The following is an 18,210-nucleotide window of genomic DNA, read 5'->3' as shown; positions in this document are numbered from 1 at the left end:
CCTAGAAGGAGTTTAATACTTCGCCTTTCAAGAAGAGGAGTAAGAAAAAAAAAAGGCGGCAGTTACGACAGAAGTTGTGAGTAGAGAAGTAACTTGCCTTTTATTCAATGTTTGTGTTTTAAAAGGCACAAAGGTCCTAGATAGACCGGAGATGCATATGTTACTGAGTTAAATAATCTGAGCTAAAGATTGTGATTTTGGTGAGTTGTGTGATTCCTTTATAAGCGTTGCAATACCTTGTGCGTAAGCAATGATCAAACATGATGCAGGGATTTACGTGATGCCAATCTTGCATTATCAAAGGTTACACGTTATATTACAAGCACAGAGTTAAATGAAATAACTGAGAAAATGAAACTGCAATATAAAAGGCAAGTCAAGTAAAAATAAATGAAAGTATACTAAATTAAAAATAAAGAAAACCAATACTTTACCACACACGGGGCAAAGCAAAAGTACCACAATAAACGAACAAAAATAAAAAAGATGCACCACGCTGGTAGACATGAAAAACGCTGCTGTATTCGGACACAATATATATATATATATTAATGTTTCATTTTTATCAGATATTGTTGGTTTTAACATAGGATTTTTAATGAACATTTTTACATATTTGAACTTGAACACATTTTAAAAGACATTATGTATTAAATACTGTTAACTATTTACTAATTAAGCTCGGAGCAGTAATGAGAAATCATGATGTCATAGGTAAAAATGTATTTAAGAGGAAGTGAGGTGTAAAAATGGTGACTCTGATGAAGCCTGTGAATTAAAGGTGAAAGCGCTTAGTCTGCCATTGTGTCCAAATAAAGCAGCATTTTTTTGTGTCTACCAGTGTGGTGCATCTTTTTTTTTTTTTTTTATTCGTTAAAATTAAAAATGCTTTGTAACCATAATGGTAGTCCGAAAGAGTCAAGAGGTGCACAGAAAATATGGTACAGCTGAAAATTAATCATTGTGGAGCAAGTGTGGCTATAAGGATGAGAGTAAGAAGTGTGTTGCATTTATTCATTTTTGCAGAAGCTGCAGTAGAAATCATTCTGCAAAGATGTGGAAAAGAATGACAAGAACATTCCAAAATAATTTGCTGAATAGTGACTTGGAAAAGGTGTTTGCACTATTAAAAAAGTGTAAAATTAGTCAGCAACAGTGACATAAGTTCAGATCATATTGTTGTCAAGAAGTGCTAAGGATTAATTTTAAAAAGTTGATTTTAAAGTAGACAATATTCACAAAGTTACTTTTGAAGCATTGCAACTACAACATACAAAAAAGAGAACTATTAACATATTCAGGGTGCTAGATAAAGTCATTAGGTAAAAAGTTGCTTGCATCTGAATGTAAAAATAAGAATTCAAATTGTAGCATTTAAAGAATCCAGCTCACATGATTGTTTTAGTCATTTGGCTTGTGAGGTAGAAAGAATGCTAAACCCAATGTCTGAATGCAGAGAGAGCAAGACAATGAATTCAGGCATAGTCATTTAGTTGTATTGAAATAAGTGATGTACAGAGCCATATAAGTGATACCTTTCACAGTTATGGTGATTTATTTACAACAGGGATTTCAAACAGACCACAAACCAGAATAATGTTTTATGAGAAAAGCTTTTACACTACATTCCTAGCTGGGCTGATTACCTTTCTTTTTTTTGTTGTAAATGTTGACTCTTGGTTGAGTCTACTTGACCTCACACAGTTTTCATGGTTATTTGTGTTTTGATGCCTGATTTACAGACTTAGGAAGTTTGCTAGAACAATGTAATATGTATATAGATGCTGAAGTTATGCCAGTGATGTATTCTTCTAGGAAAATACTGGTAGTAAAATTTTGTGCAGCATTAAGAAAAGGTCTGAACTAACACAATGGGTGCATAGAATCAAAACAAAATGTACATTTGTATTGCTTTACAACATCTGAATATGTTAAATAAAAGAGAACATTTCCCAATGCTTAGAGTTGGAGTAGTAGTTCCAGCAGGGTCTATATTAGATGAACGAAAGTTCATCTTAGCAAACGCTCACATGAGCGAATATCCAGATACTCTAAACTGCAATTGTGGGGGGCTGTGCCCCCTTCCCCAAATATATATTCAAACCCCGAGATCGCACTGCAGTGAGGAAAGGGCAAATATCCCCAACTTCACTGTTCCATGATCCCGCAATTGCAGTTTCGAGTACCGCAATGTTCGCTCATGTGAGCATTCGCTAAGATGAACTTTCATTCATCTAATATAGACCCATTCCAGCAGTGCCAGATACTAAGTTCTTTTTGTTACAAATGGAAATTATGGATTCAGACAGATAGAACTAGATGAAGAAAGTTCCAGACAATGTATATGACATTAGGAAAGTACAGATTTCTTAGATTTCTGTTTTTATTTCTTCAGCTCTAGAAGTTTTTGAAAGAGCTTTAGCACATTTTGGTATTTCACACTTGGGCGCACAAACACAGACACACACAGACAGACACACACACACACACACACACACACACACACACACACACACACACACACACACACACACACTTGGACAATTTAAAGTTACCAGTCTTCTTATTGCATTTGTTTAGGATGTGAACCTGAGTACCCAGGGAAAATGCAATTGAACATAAGGAGAGCACGCTGACTCCATACAGAAAGGCAACCCACCTGAGAGCTAAGCCAGAGAACCTCTTGTGAGGCGAAAGTGCTGCTCATTGCATCACTGGGGTGCCCATTACATCATATACCTATATGTTAAGCAAGTAAATTACATCTGTAATGCTGAATGTTATTTACAAGATGACACTGAAACCACTTATTTTTATTTGAGTCATTTACACAGTACCAGAAAATTAATTTTTTGGCCCTTCTGTTATATTTTGGTAGCTTTGCTAGGAATTTTCTTCCTTGAGGGATTTTACTGCTGTCACAAAACTAGTTTAAAGACTCATTTCCCAAAACCGTGTTGTACATTTAGTGTATGTGAATTTTCATGTAATTATTTTTCTCATACTGCACTTTTCCATTTTAGTCACTTGAAACTGCATAACTTAGTTCCACAAGCTAAGTTTTGTGACATTCGTCAGTTGAGTGTATGGATTACATGTTAAAACAGTGAGATAGAGTAAAAGATCCTGAGCTTGATTCTCATAACTGCTACGTATCATTTTATTACAAATTACTTTACCTTTGAGAGATATGTGCTGTATTATTCTGTCTGACAGGTTAATCAAGTTTGTAAGCAGTTATTTTTTACATTAAAAATGTGTCTTCACAGATAGCTGCATCCATTTCTATTCCCTTCTGGCAGTGGTTCCTGTTGAAATTTGGAAAAAAAACAGCACTTTTTGTTGGCCTGTCTGTGAGTATCTGTGTTTCCTTCCTTGTCATTAAGTAAAATTCGACATTTGCCATAAATGGAAAATGGTCACTGGTATGGTAGTTTACATGAAATGTTTAAGAGAAAGCATCTGTGAAACTGAAACATGAGAGTACAGAGTGACTAGGAAGTATCAACTCCATCTGCAGTGGCACCCAGGTACTCCTTCATGTACCAGTAAATAATCAAGCAGTAAACAGGGTTAATACTGCTGCAATGACCAGTGTATAGTGCTAGCAGCAGATTGGAGTAAATAGTAACTTCTTGTAGTTGAGGTTGATTTATTTATTTTACATTTGTTGACCGGGATAGTCCGACTGGATGCATGTCCATTTTCAGCGGAGGCCCAGGGAGAAAAGCTCCAAGGGTAAGCAGATACAGCATTACATAATACCAGCATTACATATTACAAACAGACTATTTACAGAGATTACATAAGTAAGCAAGTTAAACAAGTTCCACAGGTTACAGTTAATCCTGAGCGCAAGTCAGGATTAAATTAAATTACACAGTAAACTGGTTAACAGATTTTTACACATTCTAGAGAGAGTTAGCCAGGCTTGATACATTGACATAGCCAGTTAAGTGACAAATGTTGTTTGAGTCTAGTTTTAAATTGACCTAAGGTGGAAAGTAAGGTAATAGGTGGAAGAGAGTTCCAGGATCTACTTACAGAGTTTGCAAAGAGAGAATCATCGGCTGTGTTATTAATTTTGCTAGTCTGAATTAGTAGTTTGTTAGAAGATCGAAGCGGTCTAGGTTGTTATAGGGGGTGATAATATTTTTAAGTGCAGGAGTATTGTCCGGATTATAGAGGATTTTATAGGCCATAATCAGTTGGTTATATTGGATTACCCTGGGTAGTTCAAGCCACCCAAGATGATTTAGATTGATGCAATGATGTGTCCTAAAAGGCAGCCCAGTGGCAAACCTGGCAATGTGGTTGTAGCAAATTGAGAGTTTGTTAAGGACAGTCTTGTTTAAATTCGAGAGTAGAGGGGGATGCATACAGAAGGGTTGAAAGAAGGTGAGAGCGAGCTATTGCAATTTTAGCTGGAGGGGTTAGGAAGGCTTTTATTCTGTAAAGTGACCCTAGTTTTTTATTGATGGTTTTGATAGTTTGGTTAACATGTAGGTAAAATTTTAGATTATTGCCTATGATGACACCTAATAGTTTTGTAGAGGGGTCAGGGGAGATTATTGTGCCGTCATTTGATTTTATGGTAAAGGTGAAAGCGCTAGACCTACGTGTTGGTGAAAATAACAGCATTTTAGTTTTTTTGGGATTTAGGATCAGACGATATTCAGAAAGCCAGTTTTCTATTGTATTAAAGGTGGTCTGGGTAGCTGACTATAACTTTACTGGAGATGTGGCTGAGTAAATCAGAGTAGAGTCATCAGCATATTGGATACAGCTGACTTTTGGGATGACAGTATAAAGGTCGTTAATGAAGATGGTGAACAGCAAGGGCCCTAGTATAGAGCCTTGTGGTAGTCCAAGGGTGTTAGGTAGAAGGTTAGAGAGTTTGTTCTGCCAGAGGACAGCCTGCTGTCGACTATTCAGGTAGGATTGAAACCATTGAAGGGCTCCAGTATCTAGACAGAATGTTTGCAGGGTGTGGATTAAAAGATGGTGATCAGCCATATTGAATGCCTTGGAAAGATCCAAGAAGAGGGCAGAGGATATATAATTATTGTTGCGATTATGGTTTATGGTGTTGGTAAAGGCTAGGAGGGCTGAAGTAGTGCTGTGATGAAGACGGAAGCCATGCTGAGTGTCTGCCATAAGGTGATTCTGGATTAGGTGGTGCATGAGTTGTCTATGAATACATTTTTCCATAATCTTTGCAAGTGGAGAGAGTATAGCTATTGGCTTATAATTAGAGAGTTCAGTAGAGCTGCCTCCTTTGTGAAGTGGGATTACATATGATATTTTCCAGATGGTGGGAATTTTAGCTTCTACTATGGTTCGATTGATTAGTATTGAGACGGGGTATGCAATAGCATCAGCTGATTTTTGTAGGTACTCGGCAGGGAGTTGATCAGCAGAAAGTGTAGTGGGTTTTAATTTTTTGATCAAGGTACAGATAAGTGAAGTGGTGACTGTTTGGAAGCTGAACGCGAGTAGGTTTCTAGGGGTGCTACTTTCAGGACCAGGGGAGCTAGGAGATAATTGGCTAGCTAGGGCTTGAATTGTCTCAGTAAAGAATTGGTTAAAACTATCAGAAACATCTTCAGGGGTTCTATCAATAGTAGCAGCAGGGATTGGGGTTGAAGTTTGTCCAGGATGTAGTAGATTATTTAAACCTGAGAAACACGAAGCCAGCAAGTGATGGAAAGTGTAAAATCCAAAACTGTTTATTCAAACATAAGGGAAAAGTCCCCTATATATAACATATAGCATATCCAGACCGGTTTCGGCTCAACAAAGCCTTCTTCAGTGAATATCAAACAATCAGTACAATAAAAACCCAATCTATATATATATAGCTGGAAAGTCTCATGAGAACCAATAGGAATAGATAGTGGATAATTCAAAATTGGTCATTAAGGCCAGGTGGAAATAAAGCCCCAAGTTTAACTATCCATTTCCTCTCCTTAAAACAAAGTATTTCATGCCAGTTGTGCTTATCCCTACATATACCCTTGATACAGTCAATAGTAACAAACTTGAAAGAAGCTGATATATGTTTCAAACTATGTTTGTATAGTGCATTGTTAAGGCGTTTGTTCTTAATGTCACTCAGATGTTCACCAATTCTAAGACGAAAAGCTCTAGAAGTCTGACCCACATAAAAAGCAGAACAAGTGCAGGTCACCAAATAGACGACCCACTCAGTACTGCAGTTGGCCCAAAATTTAATGTCAAAAATCTCAGAAGTGTTTTTACTGCTAAATTCACGGGTGTATAAAACCCGAGCACAGTATGAACAGTGACCACATGGGATACACCCTAGAACTGGTCCACCTGTAAGGGATAGTTGAATGGGAACTGTGGAATCAAGAAAAGATCTCTTATAATGACTTAACCTAGAACCTATTGTCCGTCCCCTTCTAAATGAAAAAGAACATCTATCTCTAAGGAAAGGATGTAGTTTATCCTCAGACATCAAAACATTCCAATGCCTTTGTATGATATTTATAAAACCCTTTGAATTACGTCCATAAGTAGTGACCAGCCGTAAAGGCTGTTGGACCAAATCTTTATTCTTGTCTTTGTAACACAGTAAATCCTGTCTATTCAAATTTGAGGCCCACTGTTTGGCCAAATTGACTGTACCTGGATGATAGCCTCTTTCAATAAATCTACGGGCAAGGTCATCACGGGTGCTTATGTAGGACTGTTGGCTAGAGCAGATCCTTCTAGCTCTCAAAAATTGGGATTTGGGTATATTCTGGATGAAATGTTGTGGGTGGAAGCTGGTGGCATGTAATAAAGAGTTATATTCGGGAAATTTCCTAAATAGTGTGGTAGACAACGTGTCATCCACATTCCTATTAATCTCCACATCCAGAAATAACATCCTGGATCTAAGGTAAGTCATCTTGAATTCAATTCCCCATATGTTATCATTAAGATAATCAAGAAACTCTTTAAGATAATTTTCATCAGCCTTCCACACCAACCAACAATCATCCAGATAGCGATGCCAAATGTCCATCTCACACATGTAGATGTTGTGATTTGGGTCATAAATCATGACCTCCTCAATATATGCCATAAAAAGATCCGCATAAATGGGTGTGAAAGACGCACCCATCGCAGTACCTTTAGTTTGCCAAAAACATTGATTTTGATAGTAGAAAACATTACTAGTCAGCACATATTCTGTAAGGCATACCAAAAAAGTGTTAAATCCAGGTTTATAAAGGCCAGATCTAGCCAACCAATAGTCCAAAGCTTGTAGACCTGCCCAGTGTGGAATATTAGTATAAAGAGAGGTAATGTCGAAAGTACATAATAGCCAATGGGATTCAAGTTGTGTATCATTGATAATGTCCAAACACTGAGTAGTGTCTTGGATCCTTGCTCTTATAAACAAGAGTAGCGGTTTCAAATACTGAGTCAAATATTCAGACAATGGTTCAGTAAGGGACCCATGTCCTGAAACAATGGGTCGGCCTGGTGGATAAGCGGCATGTTTATGTATCTTGGGCAACAGATAGAAATATTGTTTACTGGGGGATGGAACCATAAGTTGTTTCTTTTGTGGCCTGTGTAATTATACCCTCCTCCACTGCTTGAGTCAAAAACAGTCCAATTTTACGTTGGAAGTGAGGAGATGGATCTAAAGGCATATGCATATAATATTCCTTATCCCCCAGTTGTCTCATAGTTTCCTTGTCATAGGTAACCTTATCTAACACCACCACAGCCCCACCTTTGTCAGCTTGAGTTATAACCAATTTTTTATTATTGACAAGCTCATCAAGACTTCGTACTTCATCCATGGACAAATTATTATATGATATGGGAAAATCCCTAAGATAACAATGTAAATCCTTTAACACATTTTTTTGGAAAACACCTACCAAATGTGTCATAGGTGGATTAAAGGTGGATTTCTTAAACTTGAATTCCTGGGATGGACCACCATCACTGTCAGCATAAAGCAATTTCAAATTTAACAATCGACAAAAAATAACCACATCCTGGGCTAAAGAATACTCAGAAACAAAAAAAACAGGAACAAAGTTTAACCCTTTATTCAATAACTTAATTTGTATACTGGTTAGCTCAACAGAAGAAATATTATGAACATTGGAATGACAAATTAGTGTTCTGTCATCATTTTCAAAAGTGCCTCCAGACCCTGTTTTGGTTTGTCTTTTCTTATGTTTCCGCCCCCCTCGTCTGAATCTAGACCAGGAGGGTGCGACAAATTACCTCTTTTGGCATTGGGCGAAACATCTAGGTGATTCCCCTCAGATTCACATTCTGTGTTGGAGGAAGTATCCTCTCCAGAAGTGAGGCTAGAAGAATCAAAATTTTTCTTTAAAATGGATTTTGGTCTCTTTCTTTTGGGAGTCGAAAACCTCTTGTCACTATTATTATTCTCCCTAGGTAATCTAAAGGAAACATTTTTAGATGTGTCAAAATGTTTACCTCTCTCATAGTCACCTACATCCCTGAAAATTTTTTTAAGCTTTCTTTCCTTTAAAATAGATTCCATCTTGGATAAATCAATAGTTGGTTTTTTCACTTGTGACAAAAAAGAATCACAAGTTTCAAACTTGTTAGCCTCCAAACAAGTGGTTTCTAAATCTTTGACCCCTTTCTGTACCTTCCGTTCATAAAAATCTGCCAAAGCATCAACAAATTTGGAAGATGCTAATTGTTGAATATAACCCCAATCCTCTATTAATTTATCATCAATGTTTGATACCAAGGGTTGCACCTTAACCCTAAGTCCACGTGGGGTGATATGTTTCCGCTGATATGCCTTAAAAAGGCATAGGTGCCAAACATTGGTCCGAACCAATTTCATGTTTTTATTGAGTCGGCTAAAAAACATTTCACATTGTGTGTTCAAATCAGAGCCACTAGTTTCTGATGTGTATTGTGAACTATGAGCACCCAAACCAAAAACAGATAAGTCATCCACATCTGATGATAACCCCTGGATGAGAGGTGAAAGTGTCATAATATGCCCTAAAAGACCAGACCTTAAATAACACTATATAAAAAATATAACTAAATATATTAAATAAATGAACACCAAAAGACCATCAATGTTGCAGCAGCTATAGAAAAAATATGTATAAATATCATAGAGAACACAGAATAATACTCTGTCACTAATAACCACCAATTGGTAAGCTCATTTAAGAAGGAACAAAAAGGACAATTATACAATAAACAGTACTGATATATAATATATCCTCATACTGTGTACATGTCTTACGGATACAGATATCCAAATAGGTTAACAAATACCATAAGCAGCCCAAGCGACATAAATAAAACTGTCCAGATGCCCCACTGCGTATTTGTATATTCACCGTATCCAGTAATTATATTGTGACTCAAAAATAAGCCTCCAATCCAGTAATTCAAAAATTCAGCCAAATCCAAGGTATGTATAACCACATATCAAATATATATAAAGTATACATACAGTCAGAATAGACCTTTCAATTGCCAATTCTGTGAGCTCTAGAAACTGTATAAGTATAGCTGTAGCAAAAGTGATGGTGAATGTGCATCAATAAAAAAGAATGTAAATATAGAATAAGGTCAAAAAGGTCTTGAAGGCAAAGAATGGTTATCTAAAATTAGTATACAAAGGAAAAAAACATATCAAAATGAAAATAACCCTCCTAAACCAACAATATGCCTGGGTTAAAGAGCAAAAAACAGTTCACAATATATTGTCCAAAATTTAATACAGTTAAAACTGTATAAAAATTGGAAAGAAACTTGTGGATTCCTAAATAGCATCCAGATAAACTAAGTGATGTCACCAAATGTTAAAATATATTATTCCTTGAAAACTATACATAATGTAGCCCATTGCCTGAATATAATATAATAACCAATTCAGTATCAAAGAAAAAAATATATGGTAGCCAATTCAATGTGTACCAAATGGATATGAACATCCATAATCAGATATCATATACGGTGTCCATATAAAGAACAGTACCTCAAACACAATGAAAAATGTGTATACTGTGTGTAAAGACCACTGCGCTAAAATATGGTCCGAAAAACAAATGAGCAAAAAGCCCGCCTAAACGCACAATGTGCAGATATTTTAAATAACAGAAGATAATTGGTGAACATCTGAGTGACATTAAGAACAAACGCCTTAACAATGCACTATACAAACATAGTTTGAAACATATATCAGCTTCTTTCAAGTTTGTTACTATTGACTGTATCAAGGGTATATGTAGGGATAAGCACAATTGGCATGAAATACTTTGTTTTAAGGAGAGGAAATGGATAGTTAAACTTGGGGCTTTGTTTCCACCTGGCCTTAATGACCAATTTTGAATTATCCACTATCTATTCCTATTGGTTCTCATGAGACTTTCCAGCTATATATATATATATATAGATTGGGTTTTTATTATACTGACTGATATTCACTGAAGAAGGCTTTGTTGAGCCGAAACCGGTCTGGATATGCTATATGTTATATATAGGGGACTTTTCCCTTATGTTTGAATAAACAGTTTTGGATTTTGCACTTTCCATCACTTGCTGGCTTCGTGTTTCTTGGATATTTAATTTGTCTGCCGTGCTAGGGTCCTACGTGCATCTGTCATTTTGACTGCTTTTCCTTCTTTCAGTTGCTGTGGACCAACGCTGGTTTGTGCTTGCTCTTTTCAGGCTATTCAAATTTTTTTTGGATGTGTCTTCCACTATATGAGAACCTTACAATTGTTTTTTACGTTAAGATTTTGGTCGGGAAAATTTGCCATTATTTTTGTACAAGTGTATATGGGTTTCTTGTTGGCAGTTGCCTAGTCGTGCTTCCATTGATGCACATTGCTCCATTTCCAGTTCCTATCCTCTAGTGGTGTCGCTAGCATTTCAAGGTTCTCCTCTGCCTGGCGTGGCTTTTGGGCTTTCTCTGCGGCTAGTGGAGATACAGTGGATGCTATACACTTGCGGTTGAGGTCGTTGATGCTTTCCCAGGATGTGTCGTTGGATATATTAAGTTCTATCCACATTTGGACTTGACATTTGGACATCGGGTATATGTGACTTCTGTTATTTAAAATATCTGCACATTGTTTGTGCGTTTAGGCGGGCTTTTTGCTCATTTGTTTTTCGGACCATATTTTAGCGCAGTGGTCTTTACACACAGTATACACATTTTTCATTGTGTTTGAGGTACTGTTCTTTATATGGACACCGTATATGATATCTGATTACGGATGTTCATATCCATTTGGTACATATTGAATTGGCTACCATATATTTTCTTCTTTGATACTGAATTGGTTATTATATTATATTCAGGCATTGGGCTACATTATGTATAGTTTTCAAGGAATAATATATTTTAACATTTGGTGACATCACTTAGTTTATCTGGATGCTATTTAGGAATCCACAAGTTTCTTTCCAATTTTTATACAGTTTTAACTGTATTAAATTTTGGACAATATATTGTGAACTGTTTTTTGCTCTTTAACCCAGGCATATTGTTGGTTTAGGAGGGTTATTTTCATTTTGATATGTTTTTTTTTCTTTGTATACTAATTTTGGATAACCATTCTTTGCCTTCAAGACCTTTTTGACCTTATTCTATATTTACATTCTTTTTTATTGATGCACATTCACCATCACTATTGCTACAGCTATACTTATACAGTTTCTAGAGCTCACAGAACTGGCAATTGAAAGGTCTATTCTGACTGTATGTATACTTTATATATATTTGATATGTGGTTATACATACCTTGGATTTGGCTGAATTTTTGAATTACTGGATTGGAGGCTTATTTTTGAGTCACAATATAATTACTGGATACAGTGAATATACAAATACGCAGTGGGGCGTCTGGACAGTTTTATTTATGTTGCTTGGGCTGCTTATGGTATTTGTTAACCTATTTGGATATCTGTATCCGTAAGACATATACACAGTATGAGGATATATTATATATCAGTACTGTTTATTGTATAATTGTCTTTTTTGTTCCTTCTTAAATGAGCTTACCAATTGGTGGTTATTAGTGACAGAGTATTATTCCGTGTTCTCTATGATATTTATACATATTTTTTCTATAGCTGTTGCAACATTGATGGTCTTTTGGTGTTCATTTATTTAATATATTTAGTTATATTTTTTATATAGTGTTATTTAAGGTCTGGTCTTTTAGGGCAAATTATGGCACTTTCACCTCTCATCCAGGGGTTATCATCAGATGTGGATGACTTATCTGTTTTTGGTTTGGGTGCTCATAGTTCACAATACACATCAGAAACTAGTGGCTCTGATTTGAACACACAATGTGAAATGTTTTTTAGCCGACTCAATAAAAACATGAAATTGGTTCGGACCAATGTTTGGCACCTACGCCTTTCTAAGGCATATCAGCGGAAACATATCACCCAACGTGGACTTAGGGTTAAGGTGCAACCCTTGGTATCAAACATTGATGATAAATTAATAGAGTATTGGGGTTATATTCAACAATTAGCATCTTCCAAATTTGTTGATGCTTTGGCAGATTTTTATGAACGGAAGGTACAGAAAGGGGTCAAAGATTTAGAAACCACTTGTTTGGAGGCTAACAAGTTTGAAACTTGTGATTCTTTTTTGTCACAAGTGAAAAAACCAACTATTGATTTATCCAAGATGGAATCTATTTTAAAGGAAAGAAAGCTTAAAAAATTTTTCAGGGATGTAGGTGACTATGAGAGAGGTAAACCTTTTGACACATCTAAAAATGTTTCCTTTAGATTACCTAGGGAGAATAATAATAGTGACAAGAGGTTTTCGACTCCCAAAAGAAAGAGACCAAAATCCATTTTAAAGAAAAATTTTGATTCTTCTAGCCTCACTTCTGGAGAGGATACTTCCTCCAACACAGAATGTGAATCTGAGGGGAATCACCTAGATGTTTTGCCCAATGCCAAAAGAGGTAATTTGTCGCACCCTCCTGGTCTAGATTCAGACGAGGGGGCGGAAACATAAGAAAAGACAAACCAAAACAGGGTCTGGAGGCACTTTTGAAAATGATGACAGAACACTAATTTGTCATTCCAATGTTCATAATATTTCTTCTGTTGAGCTAACCAGTATACAAATTAAGTTATTGAATAAAGGGTTAAACTTTGTTCCTGTTTTTTTTTTGTTTCTGAGTATTCTTTAGCCCAGGATGTGGTTAATTTTTGTCGATTGTTAAATTTGAAATTGCTTTATGCTGACAGTGATGGTGGTCCATCCCAGGAATTCAAGTTTAAGAAATCCACCTTTAATCCACCTATGACACATTTGGTAGGTGTTTTCCAAAAAAATGTGTTAAAGGATTTACATTGTTATCTTAGGGATTTTCCCATATCATATAATAATTTGTCCATGGATGAAGTACGAAGTCTTGATGAGCTTGTCAATAATAAAAATTTGGTTATAACTCAAGCTGACAAAGGTGGGGCTGTGGTGGTGTTAGATAAGGTTACCTATGACAAGGAAGCTATGAGACAACTGGGGGATAAGGAATATTATATGCATATGCCTTTAGATCCATCTCCTCACTTCCAGCGTAAAATTGGACAGTTTTTGACTCAAGCAGTGGAGGAGGGTATAATTACACAGGCCACAAAAGAACAACTTATGGTTCCATCCCCCAGTAAACAATATTTCTATCTGTTGCCCAAGATACATAAACATGCCGCTAATCCACCAGGCCGACCCATTGTTTAAGGACATGGGTCCCTTACTGAACCATTGTCTGAATATTTGACTCAGTATTTGAAACCGCTACTCTTGTTTATAAGAGCAAGGATCCAAGACACTACTCAGTGTTTGGACATTATCAATGATACACAACTTGAATCCCATTGGCTATTATGTACTCTCGACATTACCTCTCTTTATACTAATATTCCACACTGGGCAGGTCTACAAGCTTTGGACTATTGGTTGGCTAGATCTGGCCTTTATAAACCTGGATTTAACACTTTTTTGGTATGCCTTACAGAATATGTGCTGACTAGTAATGTTTTCTACTTTCAAAATCAATGTTTTTGGCAAACTAAAGGTACTGCGATGGGTGCGTCTTTCGCACCCATTTATGCGGATCTTTTTATGGCATATATTGAGGAGGTCATGATTTATGACCCAAATCACAACATCTACATGTGTGAGATGGACATTTGGCGTTGCTATCTGGATGATTGTTGGTTGGTGTGGAAGGCTGATGAAAATTATCTTAAAGAGTTTCTTGATTATCTTAATGATAACATATGGGGAATTGAATTCAAGATGACTTACCTTAGATCCAGGATGTTATTTCTGGATGTGGAGATTAATAGGAATGTGGATGACACGTTGTCTACCACACTATTTAGGAAATTTCCCGAATATAACTCTTTATTACATGCCACCAGCTTCCACCCACAACATTTCATCCAGAATATACTCAAATCCCAATTTTTGAGAACTAGAAGGATCTGCTCTAGCCAACAGTCCTACATAAGCACCCGTGATGACCTTGCCCATAGATTTATTGAAAGAGGCTATCGTCCAGGTACAGTCAATTTGGCCAAACAGTGGGCCTCAAATTTGAATAGACAGGATTTACTGTGTTACAAAGACAAGAATAAAGATTTGGTCCAACAGCCTTTACGGCTGGTCACTACTTATGGACGTAATTCAAAGGGTTTTATAAATATCATACAAAGGCATTGGAATGTTTTGATGGCTGAGGATAAACTACATCCTTTCCTTAGAGATAGATGTTCTTTTTCATTTAGAAGGGGACGGACAATAGGTTCTAGGTTAAGTCATTATAAGAGATCTTTTCTTGATTCCACAGTTCCCATTCAACTATCCCTTACAGGTAGACCAGTTCTAGGGTGTATCCCATGTGGTCACTGTTCATACTGTGCTCGGGTTTTATACACCCGTGAATTCAGCAGTAAAAACACTTCTGAGATTTTTGACATTATATTTTGGGCCAATTGCAGTACTGAGTGGGTCATCTATTTGGTGACCTGTACTTGTTCTGCTTTTTATGTGGGTCAGACTTCTAGAGCTTTTCGACTTAGAATTGGTGAACATCTGAGTGACATTAAGAACAAACGCCTTAACAATGCACTATACAAACATAGTTTGAAACATATATCAGCTTCTTTCAAGTTTGTTACTATTGACTGTATCAAGGGTATATGTAGGGATAAGCACAACTGGCATGAAATACTTTGTTTTAAGGAGAGGAAATGGATAGTTAAACTTGGGGCTTTGTTTCCACCTGGCCTTAATGACCAATTTTGAATTATCCACTATCTATTCCTATTGGTTCTCATGAGACTTTCCAGCTATATATATATAGATTGGGTTTTTATTGTACTGACTGTTTGATATTCACTGAAGAAGGCTTTGTGAGCCGAAACCGGTCTGGATATGCTATATGTTATATATAGGGGACTTTTCCCTTATGTTTGAATAAACAGTTTTGGATTTTGCACTTTCCATCACTTGCTGGCTTCGTGTTTCTTGGATATTACTTTGTCTGCCGTGCAAGGGTCCTACGTGCATCTGTCATTTTGACTTATTTAAACCTGCCCAAAACTTCTGAGGGTTATTTTGATTTACTGTCTGTAAATTACAGTAGTATTGTTTTTTGTCTTGTAAAATTGATTTTTTGGTTTCGTTCCTGGATTGCCTGTATTTAATGTGATCTTGAGGGTCTTTAGAAGAACGCCATAAGGCCCATGCTTTGTTTCTAAGGGTAATTTTGAGTTTTAGACTCTTTAGAAAGCAATGGCGCAGTTTTTGCCTTGGTTCTCTTTGAACGAACAGGTGCATGCAAATCAAGGATCTCAAGGAATTTGTTGTTAAAGTATGCTACTGCTTCCTCTAAGGGGAGGTGTTTTAGAATAGACCAATTACAAGAGTTTAGTTCTTGTTGGAATTTGGCAGGGTCAAAGTTGTTATTGTTTCTAACCTTTCTGAGTAAGGGTTGTTGGGAATTAATGATTTTGTGCTTAATTACATATGTGAGAAGGTGATAGCTTAGGCCATCAAGGAGGGTACCAGAGGTGTACAGTTGGGGGTGACTATTTATGAGTACCCAGTCAAGTATACTTTCTTTTTGGTTGGGTTTACCTAACCTGGTAGGGGTGGATATAATTTGTGTAAATGCATGCAGGTTAATATGGATGGTTGGGGATTCTGAGGAACAGGTGCCCCAGTCTATGTTAAAGTCTCCAAGTAGTAGGGTTTCTTGTGGGTAGTGACATGATAGCCAGTGCAGGATATCTTCAGATGTAGATATATTGTTACCTGGGGGAATGTACATACAGATGATACTAATGCATTTATTTTTATTAAGTTGCAATTTGGTGGCAAGAATCTCTGAGTTATTAATCTGAGGTGGTTGTATTACATCTGTGGTGACATTCAACTCAGATTTATAGAGTACAGCTACCCCACCCCCCTTCCTCGAAGCACGATCCAGCCTGTGTATGTTGTACCCAGGTGGTAGCACTTCATTGTCTTTAGTGTTAGGTTTTAACCAGGTTTCAGATAAACAGAGAATGTCAGGGGAGTGGACATCCAGAAGTGCATGCAATTCATGTACCTTGTTATTAATGCTTCTAATATTGAGATGACAGACTAAGAGAGAGTTAGTTGGCCTATTAATTGTAGGTTTGTAGTTTAGATTGCAAGTAGAGGGGGTACTGATAAAATAAGTTATTCATTAGGTAACTATTATAGCAATAACCCATTCCTGGGTGTGGGTAATGCTGGATTTACCCACAGTTGGTGTGGTTTGGTCACAAGGGCGAAGCCCGAGTGGTCAAACAAAGCCAACCGTGGGTAAATCCAGCATTACCCACACCCAGAAGTGGGTTATTGCTATTATACAATTAGATTATTTAAGAAAAAAAATAATTTATTTTCTTAAATAGTGGCATTGTATAATGCCTCCTTGCTGCCCTTCCGCAGCTGTCTGGTATTCTGTGGCAGTTCTGATGTACTGCTGAAGCGTATGCCTACGCAGTACATCAGAGCTGTGGGCAAAAGCAATGGAGAAAGCAAGATCTCCGTTGCTTTTTACAAACTGTCTCGCTATGTTAAATGGGTTTAACATAATGAGACAGCTTTAAAAAAAGCAACGGAGAATTTCTGTTGCTTTTTTAAAGCTGTCTCGCTATGTTAAACCCATTTAACATAGCGAGACAGTTTTGAAAAAAAGCAACGGAGAAAGCAAGATCTCCGCTGCTTTTTACAAACTGTCTCGCTATGTTAAAGAAGTTTAACATAGCGAGACAGCTTTAAAAAAAGCAACGGAAAATCTCCGTTGCTTTTTTTAAAGCTGTCTTGCTATGTTAAACTCGTTTAACATAGCAAGACAGTGTGAAGCAATGGAGATCTTGCATTCTCCGTTGCTGTAAAAAAAGAGTTATAGTAATGGAAAAAGTCTGGGCGACCAGACCTTTTTCCATTACTATAACTCTGATTTACAACGTGCACGCTGACCAATCAGCGTGCACGTTTTTGAATATTAATGGCGGGTCGTTGTATAATACAGTATTCCTAACTTAGGGGGCATGACCTGCCAAGAATGCTGTATATCATTTTACATGTACATCCAGACTAGTATTTTGCACAAGACTGTGTGGTGGTACTTAAAGGACTTACTGGGATGAAAATCCTAAGAACTTAATTGCTGCCAGTATGTGAATGAAGAATTCTGTCTGCATCTTAGCTTGCTGCAGCTGCAATTATTGTGGGAATCTAAATACAAATTACTATATAAATATTCTGTTGCCCTTGCTTGGAATAAACTTCCATTAAACATACATTCCATCACCCATGCATTACACTTTAAAAATGAACTAAAACACCATATGCTCAACTCCAAGACTTGTCCCTGCCACGATCCAACTTAAGCACCTTTCACTCTCAATCACTAATTAAGTTTTTTTCTCACTCATCTGATTTCCCACAACTCCATGCATGATAGTCAATGCCAATTGCTTTTTAGCAATTAAGATGCATAATTTTGTAAATGTATGATTGCTTTGCATAAATATTGTGTTTTTGTTGTATCATGTAAGCTCTCTGTTTTGTTTTTATTCATACTGTATTAACAGATTTGTTATTTTGATCTTTGTACTATCTCTCATATATGTGCTTAAAATTTT

At 36.7% G+C, this 18,210-nt stretch overlaps 1 protein-coding gene across 1 annotated transcript in view; it reads left to right on the top strand.

The window, feature by feature from the left end:
- The window catches only part of LOC122817219 (sodium-dependent lysophosphatidylcholine symporter 1-like), a 985,499-nt gene that overhangs the window by 687,555 nt on the left and 279,734 nt on the right, over positions 1–18,210 (top strand). The window contains exon 10 of the mRNA XM_044090437.1: positions 3,270–3,353. Within this exon, the coding sequence (XP_043946372.1) occupies positions 3,270–3,353 (84 nt within the window). The remainder of the gene's footprint in view (positions 1–3,269; positions 3,354–18,210) is intronic.

The sequence above is a fragment of the Protopterus annectens genome, chromosome 12.part0, assembly GCF_019279795.1.
Source record: "Protopterus annectens isolate FY-2018-M chromosome 12.part0, PAN1.0, whole genome shotgun sequence".
Lineage (NCBI taxonomy): Eukaryota > Metazoa > Chordata > Ceratodontiformes > Protopteridae > Protopterus > Protopterus annectens.
This window is presented reverse-complemented; position numbering and strand designations above follow the sequence as displayed.